Raw genomic sequence first — 18,175 nt, 5'->3', positions numbered from 1 at the left:
GGCAAAATAGCTACAGTAATGGCCATTCAAACAAGTTATCACTAGGCTCCTAGTTTGGGCAAGTTTGCTCAGCTGATCAAGCATGGTAGTAGTCAGTGCGTCATAGATACGTCATAGAGTTAGGAACTAGTGTTCGGCAGATGAGCAAAATCTAGATTTTTAGATATGAGTTCCACGTCCTACAAGACAGATGGTTTGAAGGACGAGCGTCGCGTAGGAGTGACACCATCTGACGTGAGACAATGGGTAGGCCTAAGTTAGCTAGACGTTAGGTAAATGCCAAGTTTATATCAACAATGACTTATTAATGTTGTTTAAAAAAGATAAGATACAGTAGATGTAACAAGTCATAGTAACATGACTTACCATCTGTAACATGTTAATGTATGTGTGGACATACTTTAGTGTGTGTATATGTCTCTCTCTTGCTGTGCACCTCTCCTACTCTGGATCCAGGACACATTCACACACACTGCACCCCAGCGTCCTCGTTGTGTTGACAGTGCTGATGCCCATGCCGTTGTGAAGGCAATCAAACACACTGGCCTCTCTGCCTGTGCATCGCAGGTCATCCAACCAGATCCTACCGATTCCTAAACGGATGACAACCCAATCCAGAAGCCAAGTCCATGAGATTCAACAACATCTTGCAGATCACGGTCCCGTCCAGAGTGTCGAAGCCGTCTTCACACACCGTACCCTACTGCCCCGACCATATCACCTCCACTCTCCCACGAGTCCCCCCGCCAGCGATACGCACATTTGCTGTCACTGGAGAGAGAGACATTTTAAAATAACTTATGCATGCACATGATTAAACATGAATTGTACCGTATTCCAGACCCATAGACCAATGTATATTGGAGGTAAATGTATATGCAGGTAAATGAATACATATCATATTTACATATACATTATGTCTTAGAGACGAGAGAGTCTATGTCAGATATTGTGGGTAACCTGGCATTAGTGTGAGGTGTAGTGCTGAGTGTGTCTGTGTGTGTGTCTGTGTGACTTCACACACTCACCTGGTCCAGCTGCTCTTTCACCCTTCTCTCCACGTGGACCTAGTGGTCCGGGACTTCCCGGCAACCCTGGAAATCCTAGGACATGAAAAGATTGAAATTAAACGTACACACATTTGTTTTACTATCCTTGTGGGGACCAAACAATTGATTCCCAATCAAAATCTTATTTTCCCTAACCCTAACCCCTAACTCCTAATCCTAACCCTTATTCTATCCCTAACCCTAATTGTAATCTTAAACCTAACCCCTAAACCTAAAATAGCATTTTTCCTTGTGGGGACTGGCACAATGTCCCCACTTGTCTAAATCTTCCTTGTTTTTCTATCCTTGTGAGGGCTCCTGAGTGGCACAGCGGTCTAAGGCACTGCATCTCAGTGCTAGAAGCATCACTACATACACCCTGGTTTGAATCCAGGCTGTATCACAACTGGCCGTGTTTGGGAGTCCCATAGGGCGGCGCACAATTGGCCCAGCGTCATCTGGGTTTGGCCGGTATAGGCCGTCATTGTAAATAAGAATGTGTTCTTAACTGACTTGCCTAGTTAAAATGAAAAATAATAATAATTCTGGTCCGCACAAGGATAGTAAAACCACACACACACACACACACACCAACAAGTCCTCTTGTTCCATTAACACCAGCAGGTCCTTTTGGTCCTATGGAGGAAGAACAATAACCACAGATTTATCCCCAAAATCATAAAGGACACTTCATATGATTAAAATAACACTTTACAGTAGGAGAATATATAAAATTGTAATCCTGTAATCAACAGTTTGAAGGACATGACGATGAGGGTCCCATAGCTCAGAGACAGGGTGAAATTCACCTTCAGGTCCTATGGGTCCAGGTAGTCCTGTCGGCCCTGTGTCACCCTTCCAATCAGGGGCCCCCTGTACTCCATCACGGCCCTGGGGTCCTGACAGATTCACAGCACACTGTCACACTCACTCTACAATGTGGATGCTATACAGTACAGCCCACTGTCACACTCACTCTACAATGTGGAGGCTATACAGTACAGCCCACTGCCACACTCACTCTACAGTGTGGAGGATATACAGTACAGCCCACTGTCACACTCACTCTACAATGTCGGGGGCTATACAGTACAGCCCACTGTCACACTCACTCTACAGTGTGGAGGCTATACAGTACAGCCCACTGTCACACTCACTCTACAATGTCGGGGGCTATACAGTACAGCCCACTGTCACACTCACTCTACAATGTGGAGGCTATACAGTACAGCCCACTGTCACACTCACTCTACAGTGTGGAGGCTATACAGTACAGCCCACTGTCACACTCACTCTACAATGTGGAGGCTATACAGTACAGCCCACTGTCACACTCACTCTACAATGTGGAGGCTATACAGTACAGCCCACTGTCACACTCACTCTACAGTGTGGAGGCTATACAGTACAGCCCACTGTCACACTCACTCTACAATGTGGAGGCTATACAGTACAGCCCACTGTCACACTCACTCTACAATGTGGAGGCTATACAGTACAGCCCACTGTCACACTCACTCTACAATGTGGAGGCTATACAGTACAGCCCACTGTCACACTCACTCTACAGTGTGGAGGCTATACAGTACAGCCCACTGTCACACTCACTCTACAGTGTGGAGGCTATACAGTACAGCCCACTGTCACACTCACTCTACAGTGTGGAGGCTATACAGTACAGCCCACTGTCACACTCACTCTACAGTGTGGAGGCTATACAGTACAGCCCACTGTCACACTCACTCTACAGTGTGGAGGCTATACAGTACAGCCCACTGTCACACTCACTCTACAGTGTGGAGGCTATACAGTACAGCCCACTGTCACACTCACTCTACAGTGTGGAGGCTATACAGTACAGCCCACTGTCACACTCACTCTACAGTGTGGAGGCTATACAGTACAGCCCACTGTCACACTCGTGTGGAGGCTATACAGTACAGCCCACTGTCACACTCATTCTACAGTGTGGAGGCTATACAGTACAGCCCACTGTCACACTCACTCTACAGTGTGGAGGCTATACAGTACAGCCCACTGTCACACTCGTGTGGAGGCTATACAGTACAGCCCACTGTCACACTCATTCTACAGTGTGGAGGCTATATAGTACAGCCCACTGTCACACTCACTCTACAGTGTGGAGGCTATACAGTACAGCCCACTGTCACACTCACTCTACAGTGTGGAGGCTATACAGTACAGCCCACTGTCACACTCACTCTACAGTGTGGAGGCTATACAGTACAGCCCACTGTCACACTCATTCTACAGTGTGGAGGCTATACAGTACAGCACACTGTCACACTCACTCTACAGTGTGGAGGCTATACAGTACAGCACACTGTCACACTCACTCTACAGTGTGGAGGCTATACAGTACAGCCCACTGTCACACTCACTCTACAATGTGGAGGCTATACAGTACAGCACACTGTCACACTCACTCTACAGTGTGGAGTCTATACAGTACAGCCCACTGTCACACTCACTCTACAGTGTGGAGGCTATACAGTACAGCCCACTGTCACACTCATTCTACAGTGTGGATGCTATACAGTACAGCCCACTGTCACACTCATTCTACAGTGTGGATGCTATACAGTACAGCACACTGTCACACTCATTCTACAGTGTGGAGGCTATACAGTACAGCCCACTGTCACACTCACTCTACAATGTGGAGGCTATACAGTACAGCCCACTGTCACACTCACTCTACAGTGTGGAGGCTATACAGTACAGCCCACTGTCACATTATGTCAAACCCTGTGCTACCCAGGAGCACGAGTACAGGACATAATAAGGCTGCTTCCGACTGTTCTACCACAGATGCCGGGAGGTGACACTGTCGTAGTCCATGTGGGGTCAAACGACATCAGGAGGGCTAGCTTGGAACATTTGAAAATGGATTTTAAAAAACTGATCTTAGCATTAAAAGACTCCAAAAAACAGCCAATAATTTCAGGTCCAGTACCACCGTTGGGCCGCGGGTGTGAAAGATTCAGCAGACTGCTGGCATTACACATCTGGCTAAAAGACTACTGTAGCTCTGCTGGAGTCACTTTTATTGATAACTTTGACACCTTCTGAAAGCAGAAGATACTCTACAGCAATGACGGAGTCCATCCAAATCATCTTGGCTCCTGGACTCTGTCCACTCATTTCAAGGCTGCTCTGAAACAATGCTCAGTTAATCCCTACCATTGTGACAATGCGTTGTCATAATGCTGCATCAAATGTACATGATCTTAGGGGCATTGGCAAACACAATGCAAGTAATTTCATTTATGTACCCCTAATTGCACCAAATACATCTGTTTATTCTACAGCTATTGTAAGCAGTAATCATGAGCCTATAAACCAGAGTTACACTGTTAGCACTAAGGCGGTGTGCAACAGTAGGAAGACCACTTTATACAGCTCACCCTGCGCTATCAACTTCAATGTAAATAACATGAGTAAGTCTACCTCTGAAAAGCTTCCCAGTAAAGCATTAAAAACAATCAAGCAACCCAGAAAAGTGGTAAAATAGCCCATATTAACATATGTAGCCTAAGAAACAATGTCCATGAAGTCAATAACTTGCTTGTAACAGATGACATTCATATTCTGACTATCTCTGAAACTCACTTAGATAAAACCTTTGATGATACAGTGGTAGCAATACATGATTAGAACATCTACCGAAAAGACAGAAATGCCAACGAAGGCGGTGTTGCGGTCTATACTCAGAACCACATTCCTGTAAAGCTTAGAGATGATCTAATGTTAAAAACTGTTGAAGTAATATGGCTACAGGTTCATCTGCCTCACCTAAAGCCCATTCTTGTGGGAAGCTGCTATAGACCACCAAGTGCTAACAGTCAGTATCTGGATAATATGTGTGAAATTCTTGATAATGTATGTGATATCAACAGAGAAGTATATTTTCTGGGTGATTTAAATATGGACTGGGTATCATCAAGCTGCCCACTCAAGAAGAAACTTCAAACTGTAACCAGTGCCTGTAACCTGGATCAGGTTGTCAGTCAACCTACCAGGGTAGTTAAACAGCACAGGCATTACATTTTTATTTTTACATTTTTTATTTCACCTTCATCGACATGTATTGATCACATCTTACTAATGCTGCAGATATTTGCTTTAAAGCAGTATCCAAATCCATAGGATGTAGTGATCACAATATAATTGCCATATCTAGGAAAACCGAAGTTCCAACAGCTGGGCCTAATACAGTGTATAAGAGGTCATAGAAGAAGTTTTGTAGTGATTCATATGTTGATGATGTAAAGAATATTTGTTGGTCTGTGGTGTGTAATGAGGAGCAACCAGACTCTGCACTTGATGCATTTATGAAACTACTTATTCCAGTTACTAATAAGCACGCACCCATTAAGAAAATGACTGTAAAAACTGTTAAATCCCCCTGGATTGATGAGGAATTGAAAAATTGTATTGTTGAGATGAATGAGGCAAAAGGTATGGCAATTAAGTCTGGCAGCCCAACCGATTGGCAAACGTACTGCAAATTAAGAAATCATGTGACTAAACTAAATAAAAAGAAACAACACTATGAAACAAAGATAATTATATAAAGAATGATAGTAAAAAGCTTTGGGGCACCATAAATTACATTTTGGGGAAAAAAGCCAACTCGGCTCCTTCATTCATTGAATCAGATGCCTCAATCATCACAAAGCCCACTGATATTGCAAACTACTTTAATGATTTTTTAATTGGCAAGATAAGCAAACTTAGGGATGACATGCCAGCAACAAACGCTGACACTACACATCCAAGTATATCGGACTAAATTATGAAAGACAAGAATTGTACTTTTGAACTCCGTAAAGTCAGTGTGGAAGAGGTGAAAAAAGTATTGTTGTCTATCAACAATGCCTAGCCACCGGGGTCTGACAATCTGGATGGAAAATTACTGAGGATAATAGCAGACAATATTGCCACTCCTATTTGCCACGTCTTCAATTTAAGCCTGCTAGAAGCTAAAGTCATTCCGCTACCCAAGAATAGAAAAGCCCCCTTTACTGGCTCAAATAGCTGACCAATCAGCCTGTTACCAACCCTTAGTAAACTTCTGTAAAAATTGTGTTTGACCAGATACAATGCTATTGCACAGTAAACAAATTGACAACAGAATTTCAGCATGCTTATAGGGAATGACACTCAAGCACAGCACTTACACAAATGACTGATGATTGGCTGAGAGAAATTGATGTTAAAATGATTGTGGGGGCTGTCTTGTTAGACTTCAGTGCAGCTTTTGACATTATTGATCATAGTCTGCTGCTGGAAAAATGTATGTGTTATGGCTTTACACCCACTGCTATAATGTGGATAAAGAGTAACTTGTCTAACAGAACACAGAGGGTGTTTTTTAATGGAAGCCTCTCAAATATTATCCAGTTAGAATCAGGAATTCCCCAGGGTAGCTGTTTAGGCCCCTTGCTTTTTCCAATTTTTACTAACGACATGCCACTGACTTTGAGTAAAGCTAGAGAGTCTATGTATGCGGATGACTCAACACTATACCCATCAGCTGCTACAGCGACTGAAATGACTGCAACACTCAACAAAGAGCTGCAGTTAGTTTCAGAGTGGGTGGCGAGGAATAAGTTAGCCCTAAATATTTCTACAACTAAAAGCATTGTATTTGGAACAAAACACTCACTAAACCCTAAACCTCAACTAAATCATGTAATAAATGTGGAAATTGAGCAAGTTGAGATGACTAAACTGCTTGGAGTAACCCTAGATTGTAAACTGTCATTGTCAAAACATATTGATGCAGTAGTAGCTAAGATGGGGAGAAGTCTGTCTATAATAAAGCGATGCTCTGCCTTCTTAACAATACTATCAACAAGGCAGGTCCTACAGGTCCTAGTTTTGTCACACATTGACTACTGTTCAGTCGTTTTAAACTACTGGCACACAGCTCGGACACCCATGCATACCCCACAAGACATGCCACAAGAGGTCTCGTCACAGTCTGTGAATCAACACAAACATTGGCACAGACACATGTACACACACACACACACACACACACACACGATAACATACTCACTATCCTAACACATGGATTTAGTACTGTAGATATGTGGTAGTGGTGGAGTAGGGGCGTGAGGGCACACAGTGTGTTGTGAAATCTGTGAATGTATTGTAATGATTTAAAATGGTATAACCTGCCTTAATTTTGCTGGACCCCAGGAAGAGTAGCTGCTGCTTTGGCAGCACCTAACGGGGATCCATAATAAATACAAATACACTCACTCTACAATGAGGAGGCTACAGTGTACAGTACAGATGCAAATGCAGAACTCTGCACAAAGTTCCACTCAGTCACACAATTAACACAGGGCTCTCCAACCCTGTTCCTGGAGAGCTACCCTCCTGTAGGTTTGCACTCTAACCCATGTTGTAACTAACCTGATTAATCTTATAAACCAGCTAATTATTAGAATCAGGTACGCTAGATTAGGGTTTGAATGAAAACCTTCAGAATGGTAACTCTCCAGGAACAGGGTTCACTAACATCTACAGACACAATCATGCTTGGCCGCATGAAACAGTCAAACACCAAGTTATTTACCAGTATGCCCTTTGATCCCGTTCTGGCCTGGTATCCCTGGTAAACCTGTGAAGAGGTTGAGAGGTAAATGTTAGAGGTAGTAGCAAGAGAAAAGAAAAGAGGCCAGGTTCAGTTAATTGTTGAGTACCAAAAAATAAGTAGTTTGCAGGTGTGCCCTTCAAATACGCAGGTGGAGCATTAAAAGTAAACAGTCTATAGGTGAATGTAGTGTTAAGCCCATACAGACTCACCAATGTGTCCCATATCCCCCTTTGGTCCTGGCAGCCCAGGGGCTCCTGAACAATTAGTAGCTGCACCGCTTGTACGTATGACACACACAATCAGAGACACTGTATACACATGCACACAATATCCACTGAAGAGATACAGTTGAAGTCGGAAGTTAACATACACCTTAGCCAAATACATTTAAACTCCTTTTTCACAATTCCTGACATTTAATCCTAGTAAAAATTCCCTGTCTTAGGTCAGTTAGGATCACCACTTTATTTTAAGAATGTGAAATGTCAGAATAATAGTAGAGAGAATGATTTCTTTCATATTTTATTTCTTTCATCACATTCCCAGTGGGTCAGAAGTTTACATACACTCAATTAGTATTTGGTAGCATTGCCTTTAAATTGGTTCACTTGGGTCCAACGTTTCAGGTAGCCTTCCACAAGCTTCCCACAATAAGTTGGGTGAACAATTGGCCCATTCCTCCTGACAGAGCTGGTGTAACTGAGTCAGGCTTGCAGGCCTCCTTGCTCGCACACACTTTTTCAGTTCTGCCCACAAATGTTCTATGGGATTGAGGTCAGGGCTTAGTGATGGCTTTCTTTTTTTACCCTGACTTTCTTGTCCATAAGCCATTTTGCCACAACTTCGGAGGTATGCTTGGGGTCATTGTCTATTTGGAAGACCCATTTGCAACCAAGCTTTAACTTCCTGCCTGATGTCTTGAGATGTTGCTTCAATACATCCACATTATTTTCCTTGCTCATGATGCCATCTATTTTGTGAAGTGCACCAGTCCCTCCTGCAGCAAAGCACCTCCACAACATGATGCTGCCACCCAAGTGCTTCACGGTTGGGATGGTGTTCTTCGGCTTGCAAGCCTCCCCCCTTTTCCTCCAAACATAATGATGGTCATTATGGCCAAACAGTTCTATTTTTGTTTCATCAGATCAGAGGACATTTCTCCAAAAAGTACAATCTTTGTCCCCATGTGCAGTTGCAAACCGTAGTCTGGGTTTTTCATGGTGGTTTTGGAGCAGTGGCTTCTTCCTTGCTGAGTGGCCTTTCAGGTTATGTCGATGTAGGACTCATTTTACTGTGTATATAAATACTTTTGTACCTGTTTCCTCCAGCATCTTCACAAGGTCCTTTGCTGTTGTTCTGGGATTGATTTGCACTTTTTGCACCAAAGTACGTTCATCTCTAGGAGACAGAACGCGTCTCCTTCCTGAGAGGTATGACAGCTGCGTGGTCCCATGGTGTTTATACTTGGTACTATTGTTTGTACCGATGAACGTGGTACCTTCAGACGTTTGGAAATTGCTCCCAAGGATGAACCAAACTTGCGGAGGTCTACAATTTTTTTTCTGAGGTCTTGGCTGATTTCTTTTGATTTTCCCATGATGTCAAGCAAATAGGCACTGAGTTTGAAGATACGCCTTGAAATACATCCACAAGTACACCTCCAATTGACTCAAATGATGTCAATTAGCCTATCAGAAACTTCCAAAGCCATGACATAATTTTCTGGAATTTTCCAAGCAATTTAAAGGCACAGTCAACTTATTGTATGTAAACTTTTGACCCACTGGAATTGTGATACAGGGAATTATAAGTGAAATAATCTGTCTGTAAACAATTGTTGGAAAAATTAATGGTGTCATGCACAAAGTAGATGTCCTAACCGACTTACCAAAACTATAGTTAATTAACAAGAAATTTGTGGAGTGGTTGAAAAACGAGTTTTAATGACTCCAACCTAAGGGTATGTAAACTTCCGACTTCAACTGTACATACATACGCATTACACACCTAAGATTTAACATAACTACAGTATTACAGATGTAGGATCTTAATTATAATTGTCCGGTACAGCAGGAAATGCAAACTTGTAGTGTATTTGAGTTTTACAAAAGGCTTCTACATTTAGAAATTTCCACCTTGAAGTTTCAGACTTGATTTGTCGTAACAAATTACAAATAACCCCTACAAAAATGTCCATTAAATAAAATTCACATAATAATTCACATTTCCTCTTTCTGCAGGATCATTTTCCTGCTGTAGACAACTGGCTCAAATTAAGATCCGACAGCTGTACTGTGTGTGTAACAAGAAACAAATAAACTGTATATGGGTGAAGCAAGTAAACTAAACTAGCTGTATTTCCAGTTGTGAATGCATTCACTCAGCACTTTTAACTGAAATGGACAAATTTCACAATGATGATCTGGTGATATACAGATGTAGAATCTTAATTTGATCACTCTTTTGTTGCTGAGAATTTTCCTGCATAGCACAAAATGCGAACTTGTAGTGTATTCAAGGTTTAAAAAGGCTTCTAAAGTTTGTAATTTACACTTTAAATTGTGAGACTTGTTTTTCCCCTCAAGAAAAATGTATCAACCCCTACAAATAATGTCCATTAATTATAATCCACATAATAATTCACATTTCCTGTTTCTGCAGGATTATTTTCCTGCTGTTGTAAACTGGCTCAAATTAAGATCGTACATATGTCATTTCTGTATATTACTGTGACAACCGGAACAGAAACTGAGAAGGCTGAAATTGTCACGTCCTGACCAGTATAGAGGATATTTTGTTATTGTAGTTTGGTCAGGATGTGGCAGAGGGTAGTTTATTTATGTATTACGGGGTTTTTGGTCACTGGTCTATGTTTGTATTTCTATGTGTATATTCTAGGTTAGTTTTTCTATGTGTAGGTTGGGTGCTGGACTCTCAATTGGAGGCAGGTGTTTCTAGTTGCCTCTGATTGGGAGTCCTATAAATAGGTGTGTGTTTTTGTTTGTCACTTGTGGGTAGTTGTTTGAGAGCACTGCTTTTGTTGAGCCTGCGGCTCTGTTCCTGTCGTTAGTTTGTTTATTGTTTTTCCGTGGTGTTCTCATTTTATTTAATAAATATGTTGAGCACGCAACCCGCTGCGCCTTGGTCCCATTCTCTCTTCCACGACAGCTGTGACAGAAATGTGGAACTATGCCTGGAAATGTTACAACACTTGAGCCAGTCATGATGAGGGAAATTTTATTTTTATTTTAATGCATTTTTTATTTATTTAATCTTTATTTAACTAGGCAAGTCAGTTAAGAATAAATTCTTATTTACAATGATGGCCTACCAAAACGGCAAAAGGCCTCCTGCGGGGACGGGGACTGGGATTAAAAATAAATACAAATAAATGGACAAAACACACATCACGACAAGAGAAATAACACGACACTACATAAAGAGAGACCTAAGACATTAACATAGCATGGCAGCAACACATGACAACACAGCATGGTAGCAACACAACATGACAACAACATGGTACCAACACAACATGGCAACAGCACGACATGGTAGCAACACAACATGACAACAACATGGTAGTAACACAACATGGCAGCAGCACGACATGGTAGCAACAAATCATGACAACAACATGGTAGCAACACAACATGGCAGCAGCACGACATGGTAGCAACACAAAACAGGGTCCAAACATTATTGGGCATTATTTATGACTCTGTTAACTAAAAAGGGGAGTTTGAGTCCATCTTCTACTTATTCCAGGGCGTAAGAGAATAGGGCCTTGTGATCATCAGCCTACTGAGAGAAAAAGAAGAGTCTCTGCCTGGGCAGCAGCAGCAGCAGTTTTAACCATTCATCCTACACTATTTTTAAATTCATTAACACCTCCCCCCTCCCTAAAACTTTTCAAGAGTCAGGGCTAGTTTTTTAAGCAATTAAAAAAATGCAAAGTCCCGGAGCAAGTTCAGCTAATCAAATATGTATCAAAGCATACTTTATTTGGACTGGCTTTGGGACATCAAGTACACGATGCACGTTTCCTCTGTGATGGATGGGGTGAGAGAGGGGGTAATATTCAATGTCCCTAACACTAAATCATCCAGCTCCACCTGTAGAACTGGCCCATGTGACACTGTCAATAATTAATCTAGCCTCTGTCTCTCAGACTAAAAGAACACACTAATATCACGGTCCTACCTGTCCACCAAGGAGCTGATTAAAGTTAGTGTTGATGCATGGGTAACTGCCATGGTAAACAGTCAACTTATCCACCATTTTCTCATAACGCCACAGCTTGAGTTGTATTCCATGTTAGTACTACTGGACTGGTTCCATGTTAGTACTACTGGGTCTACCTGGTGTTCCAGCTGGTCCTTGTTGCCCAGTGGTACCATCTTCACCTGAAACAGTGACTTATTATTGAGTTGATGTACTGTATGGAGATCATTAGTGGTAGAACTACAAGAGAACTCTGTTTGCCAGTGGATATGAGCATTAATAAGAACCACAGACTACTAAATGCATTGTTATGACATGAAAGATCAGTAATTATGTCACATTTCCTATTGGGGTTTAGATTGATCTTAAGGTTTGGGGTCAGTAGGAGTAAGGTGAATCCCCTTCGAATCCTGGTTCCCCTGCTTCTCCCTTGGCTCCAGTCTGGCCATCAACTCCAGGGTCTCCTTTTTGTCCTGTCTGACCTGGAACACAGTAACCCTCTCACTATCACTATCTACTGTCTCACCTGGAACACAGTAACCCTCTCACTATCACTATCTACTGTCTGACCTGGAACACAGTAACCCTCTCACTATCACTATCTACTGTCTCACCTGGAACACAGTAACCCTCTCACTATCACTATCTACTGTCTAACCTGGAACACAGTAACCCTCTCACTATCACTATCTACTGTCTAACCTGGAACACAGTAACCCTCTCACTATCACTATCTACTGTCTCACCTGGAACACAGTAACCCTCTCACTCTCACTATCTACTGTCTAACCTGGAACACAGTAACCCTCTCACTATCTACTGTCTAACCTGGAACACAGTAACCCTCTCACTATCACTATCTACTGTCTAACCTGGAACACAGTAACCCTCTCACTATCACTATATACAGTCTCACCTGGAACACAGTAACCCTCTCACTATATACAGTCTCACCTGGAACACAGTAACCCTCTCACTATCTACTGTCTCACCTGGAACACAGTAACCCTCTCACTATCTACTGTCTCACCTGGAACACAGTAACCCTCTCACTATATACAGTCTCACCTGGAACACAGTAACCCTCTCACTATCACTATCTACTGTCTCACCTGGAACACAGTAACCCTCTCACTATCACTATCTACTGTCTCACCTGGAACACAGTAACCCTCTCACTATCACTATCTACTGTCTTACCTGGAACACAGTAACCCTTTCGCTAAATACTTATATACAAAAACAAACATTAAATGTTACTGCATGAATCACATTAACTTAACATAGAATGTTCACAGATCACTTCATGTATAATGTATGAAACATTATTTAGTCTGATGGATTTGGAATTTCTCTTTGATGGTTTATGTTATTATGAAAAAGACAATCATTGCCTCAAAAAAAAGGCACTTATCCATCCATGTTAGCTGACTGAAAGTGGCGGCCTGATTACCAAACAGGGTACTTAGCATCACAGGAGGCTGCTGAGGGGATTACGGCTCATTATAATGTCTGGAATGGAGGAAATGGAATGGCATCAAACACATGGAAACCATTGTTTGATGTATTTGATACCATTCCACTAATTCCACTCCAGCCATTACCATGAGCCCGTCCTCCCTAATTAAGGTGCCACCAACCTCCTGTGGTTAGCATCCGTTCTACACGAAGTGTACAAAACATTAGGAACACTGGCTCTTTCCATGACATAGACATGATGTCCCTTGTTAAATCCACTTCAATCAGTGTAGATGAAGGGGAGGAGACCGGTTAAAGAAGGATTTTCAAGCCTTGAGACAATTGAGACATGGATTGTGTATGTGTGCCATTCAGAGGTTGAAAGATCAAGACAAAATATTGAAGTGCCTTTGAACAGGGTATGGTAGTAGGTGCCAGGTGCACTGGTTTGAGTGTGCCAAGAACTGCAACGCTGCTGGGTTTTTGACTCTCAACAGTTTCCTGTGTGTATCAAGAATGGTCAGGGCACCCAAAGAACATCCAGCCAACTTGACACAACTGTGGGAAACATTGGAGTCAACACTTGCCACCGTCCCTGTGGAATGCTTTTGACACCTTGTAGAGTCCATGGCCCGAAAAAATGAGGCTGTTAATGAGGGCAAAAGGGAGTGAAACTCAATATTAAGAATGTCTTCCTAATGTTTTGTACACTCAGTGTATAGTGTGAGGAAGGACGGCATTTTGGTAGGATGACCTATTGAAAAACGCCTGACTCAAACTCGCAGGGTAATCTGTTAGCTTGTGTGAAAGTCCATCCCTGATTGAGACTTCATACAGAGGTAAATGTCAATTCATTGACTAAACAGTGAGTTATTATGAAACAGAGAGGCAGGCCTCCACTTCCTCTGCCCCTGACTGAAGATGACAGGCCATCAGTGCACAGATCATTACTGGACAGATGAGCAGCTGAATGCTAATGCTACAGAGCTACACTGAACAAAAATATAAACTCAACATGCAACAATTTCTAATATTTACAGTTCATTTAAGGAAATCAGTCAATTGAAATAAATAAATTAGGCCTGAATCTATGGATATCACATGACTGGGAATACAGGTATGCATCTGTTGGTCACAGATACCTTTAAAAAAAAGGTAGGGGCGTGGATCAGGAAAAACAGTCAGTATCTGGTGTGACTACCATTTGCCTCATGCAGCACGCATGTTGATCGGGCTGTTCATCGTGGACTGTGAAATGTTGTACCACTCCTCTTCAATGACTGTGCGAAGTTGCTGGATATTGGAACACGCTGTCATACACGTTGATACAGAGCATCCTAAACATGCTCAATGGATGACATGTTGGTGAGTATGCAGACCATGGAAGAACTGGGACATTTCAGCTTCCAGGAATTGTGTTCAGATCCTTGCGACATGGGGCCGTGCATTATCATGCTGAAACATGAGATGATGATGGCGGCGGATGGATGGCACGACAATGGGCCTCAGGATCTCGTCACGGTATCTACTGTAAGTGCATTAAATTTGCCATCAAGAAAATGCAACTGTGTTCGTTGTCCTTAGCTTATGCCTGCCCATAACATAACCCCACTGCCCCCATGGGGCACTCTGTTCACAACGTAGACATCAGCAAACCATTCGCCAACATGACGCTATCTGCCCGGTACAGCTGAAACTGGGATTCATCCATGAAGAGCACACTTCTCCAGTGTGCCAGTGGCCATCGAAGGTGAGCATTTGCTCACTGAAGTTGGTTATGACGCCGAACTGCAGTCAGGTCAAGACCCTGGTGAGGATGACGAGCACACAGATGATCCTGCAGGTGAAGAAGCCGGATGTGGAGGTCCTGGGCTGGCATGGTTACACCTAGTCTCCGGTTGTGAGGCTGGTTGAGCGTACTGCCAAATTCTTTAAAACGATGTTGTAGGCGGCTTACGGTAGATAAATCAAAATGAAATTCTGACAACAGCTCTGACATTCCTGTAGTCAGCACGCCAATTGCACACTCCCTCAAAACTTGAGACATCTGTGGCATTGTGTTGTGTGACAAAACTGCACATTTTAGAATGGCCTTTTATTGTCCACTGCAGAAGGTGCACCTATGTAATTATCATCCTGTTAAATCAGCTTCTTGATATGCCACACCTGTCTTGGGTGGAGAGGAGAAATGCTCACTTACAGGGATGCAAACACATTTTTGCACAGAATTTCAGAGAAATACATTTTTTGTGCATATAGACATTTTCAGTGATCTTTTATTTCAGATTATGATACCAACACTTCACATGTTGCGTTTATATTTTTGTTCAGTATAGTTTGGTGCTGATCTAACATTGGCTGTTGCAGTGACTCAGTGATGCTACAACAATGGAGCAATGCAGTGCTTTTGGTTGACTCACCCCTGTCTCCCTTGTCCACCCTCACACCAGGTAACCCCCTCGCACCAGGTGGACCTAGGGAAACCACAAGGTCAAATAACATGTGAATTACAAGCTTGTGGTATAAGGGGCATTTATACCTCTCTTCCTCTCTTCTGTGGTTGTTGATTTGGCACTAAGGACCAGGGAACTTACCAGTAGGTCCCTGTGGGCCTGGTGAAGCTGCAATACAACAAAACCTTATTATTACCACCAATACACTCTTGTGTTGTAATTTATACTTTGCAAAGCATGATGACAAAAACATAATATGCAAATCTCACACAACACAAGGGTTGATTGCTCTGCACCCCAAGATATGTGTATATCTACGTTGATGTGTGTACTCATATTTTATATCAAATGTAAGATATATTAACCTGGTAGGTCCTGCCCATGTCTTACAGTAGCTACCTTTGAGTAATCTGAATGCTTTCACTGAGTCCTGAAGGAGAGTGGTGCTGGTGTTGACCGCACCCAGGTTCGTTCTCAGTTGGCCCAGCTGGCCATCCTCCCCACAGAGGCTGGAGACCTGGGTCTGTAACTTCCCCAGGTATCCTCTGAGAGAGATGGTCTCCAAGCTGGTGTTTCTGGCAAGGGTACGGAGGTCCTCCTCCTGGTCCGTCCCCAGGGGGATGTGATTGTCGGTCAGCTTCGCTGTTCTGGAGCCAGAGGAGGAGAGACTACTAGACTCCGTCGAAAACACTGGGACAGAGGTGCACATAGAGAGACACAGAGCGTTACTAATACAGGAAGTCATGTGTTACTGCAGTTCAGGATATCATGGAAAATCCTTTTACAACATTAGATAAACGTGTTTGAACCATTTTGGACATGAAACCAACCAATGGTTTGTTGTACCTTTGTAAAGGAGGAAGGCATTCAGTGTAGTCAGAAGGATGAGGTAAACGACAATAACATTTAGACATCGCTGTACTCCTCTGGCCTTGGCTGGTTTTAGATCTGAAACATGTTGACATAAACACAAACTGGATTTATGCTACATTCCAAATGGACCTCTACCATCTACCCCCCCCCCCCCCCCCCCCCCACACACAGGCACTCCTGTAGATCTAAAATGATCAGAAGGGTGTGGAAGCAATAATGCAAACCCCCCAGCCTATCAGATGGCAAGCTGAAGCAATTATCATGTTGCTTAAACCTATCCAATCCATGAAGTGTCAAGGGGTAGGGATTAAAATTCAGAAAACAGTATCCCTTGGAATATGGAGAAATGATCTCAACAAACCCACAGACATGGCTGCCCTCTTCTGGCCATTTCTCTATTTCTGCCTAAATGTAGAAAGTCAGGCTGTTGAGCTCAGTAAATTGCACTCATTTACTGTAGGTTGCCACAGCAGGTGCTTGTGGCCAGCGAATATAAAGTTAGAATTCAGTGCTGTCTGTAGTCTTCGCACACTGCAATAGCTCTTTGGCTAGACTGGTTCTTTTTTACAATGCACAGACAGTTCTTCTACTTCTCTGTTTCAGTCTCTACCACCACTTTCAGATTGTGTGTACCATAACAATCTTATCCCTCACAGTTGTCTATGATAAGTTAAAGGTTGACTCAGCTAAATCTTGTTCTCACGAGCAGCACCGCAGATTTTGAGATGAGTGAGATGCAAGACTTCGCTCTCAATCAGTCACACACAGTATCTGCACATGTTCACTGGTTCGCTGTTACAGTGTTGTAGCCACGGGACCGAAAGAGCAGAAAAGTTGATCCTCACGCTTCCATTGTGGAAATTGACCCACTATGCTGTTTACTTTATGCGTCTATGTCATATCGCTGAGTCTACCTTTAATGGTTCTCACAAGGCTTGTCTCCCTGAATGTTCTGAATGTAGTTACAATAAATGAATCATTTACTGTATTGAAGTCCGTCCAAGCCACATTATAATATAATATATGCCATTTAGCAGATGTGTTTATCCAAGCAACTTACAGTCATGCGTGCATACATTTTTATGCACGGGTGGTCCCAGGAATCAAATTCACTAACCTGGCGTTGCAAGCACCATGCTCTCCCAACTGAGCTACAGCAGACCACACTTTGTACCAATTTATAGTGAATTGTATAAAGAACATACTTTGAAATAAGAAAGGCCCCATAGGAGCCTAGCACCAGGGGTGGAATATAAGAAAAATCACACAAATAGCGCACTACTGTTGGATCACCAGGCCTTCAGTGCAAGAAGAACCTATAAGTCAAAATATTGCCCCTGTGACCCCCAGTTCCTCCCCTGCTTACCACTGCTCTGGAAGGTGTACAGGTCACTCCTGCTCAGTTTCATGTCCATGTCATAAAGTGGGATACTTTGGCAGAACGAGCTGACATGGCCCTCTCCTCTGTCTACTGATGTCTCCAT

The 18,175-nt window shown here is 42.8% G+C and overlaps 1 protein-coding gene across 1 annotated transcript; it reads right to left on the bottom strand.

Moving 5' to 3' along the window:
- Positions 1 to 411: 411 nt before the first annotated feature.
- marco (macrophage receptor with collagenous structure) lies at positions 412 to 18,175 on the bottom strand. Its single transcript, XM_045707697.2, is given in 14 exon segments — positions 412 to 504; positions 507 to 600; positions 602 to 771; positions 1,029 to 1,103; positions 1,641 to 1,685; positions 1,859 to 1,948; positions 7,663 to 7,707; positions 7,893 to 7,952; positions 12,036 to 12,089; positions 15,786 to 15,839; positions 15,960 to 15,986; positions 16,218 to 16,508; positions 16,665 to 16,766; positions 18,058 to 18,175. Coding segments are annotated over 14 exon segments (1,266 nt in total). The 3' UTR covers positions 412 to 463.

Source organism: Salmo salar, chromosome 25, assembly GCF_965601325.2.
Source record: "Salmo salar chromosome 25, fSalSal1, whole genome shotgun sequence".
Lineage (NCBI taxonomy): Eukaryota > Metazoa > Chordata > Actinopteri > Salmoniformes > Salmonidae > Salmo > Salmo salar.
Note: the sequence above shows the minus strand (reverse complement) of the source record. Positions and strands in the feature narration are given on the sequence as shown.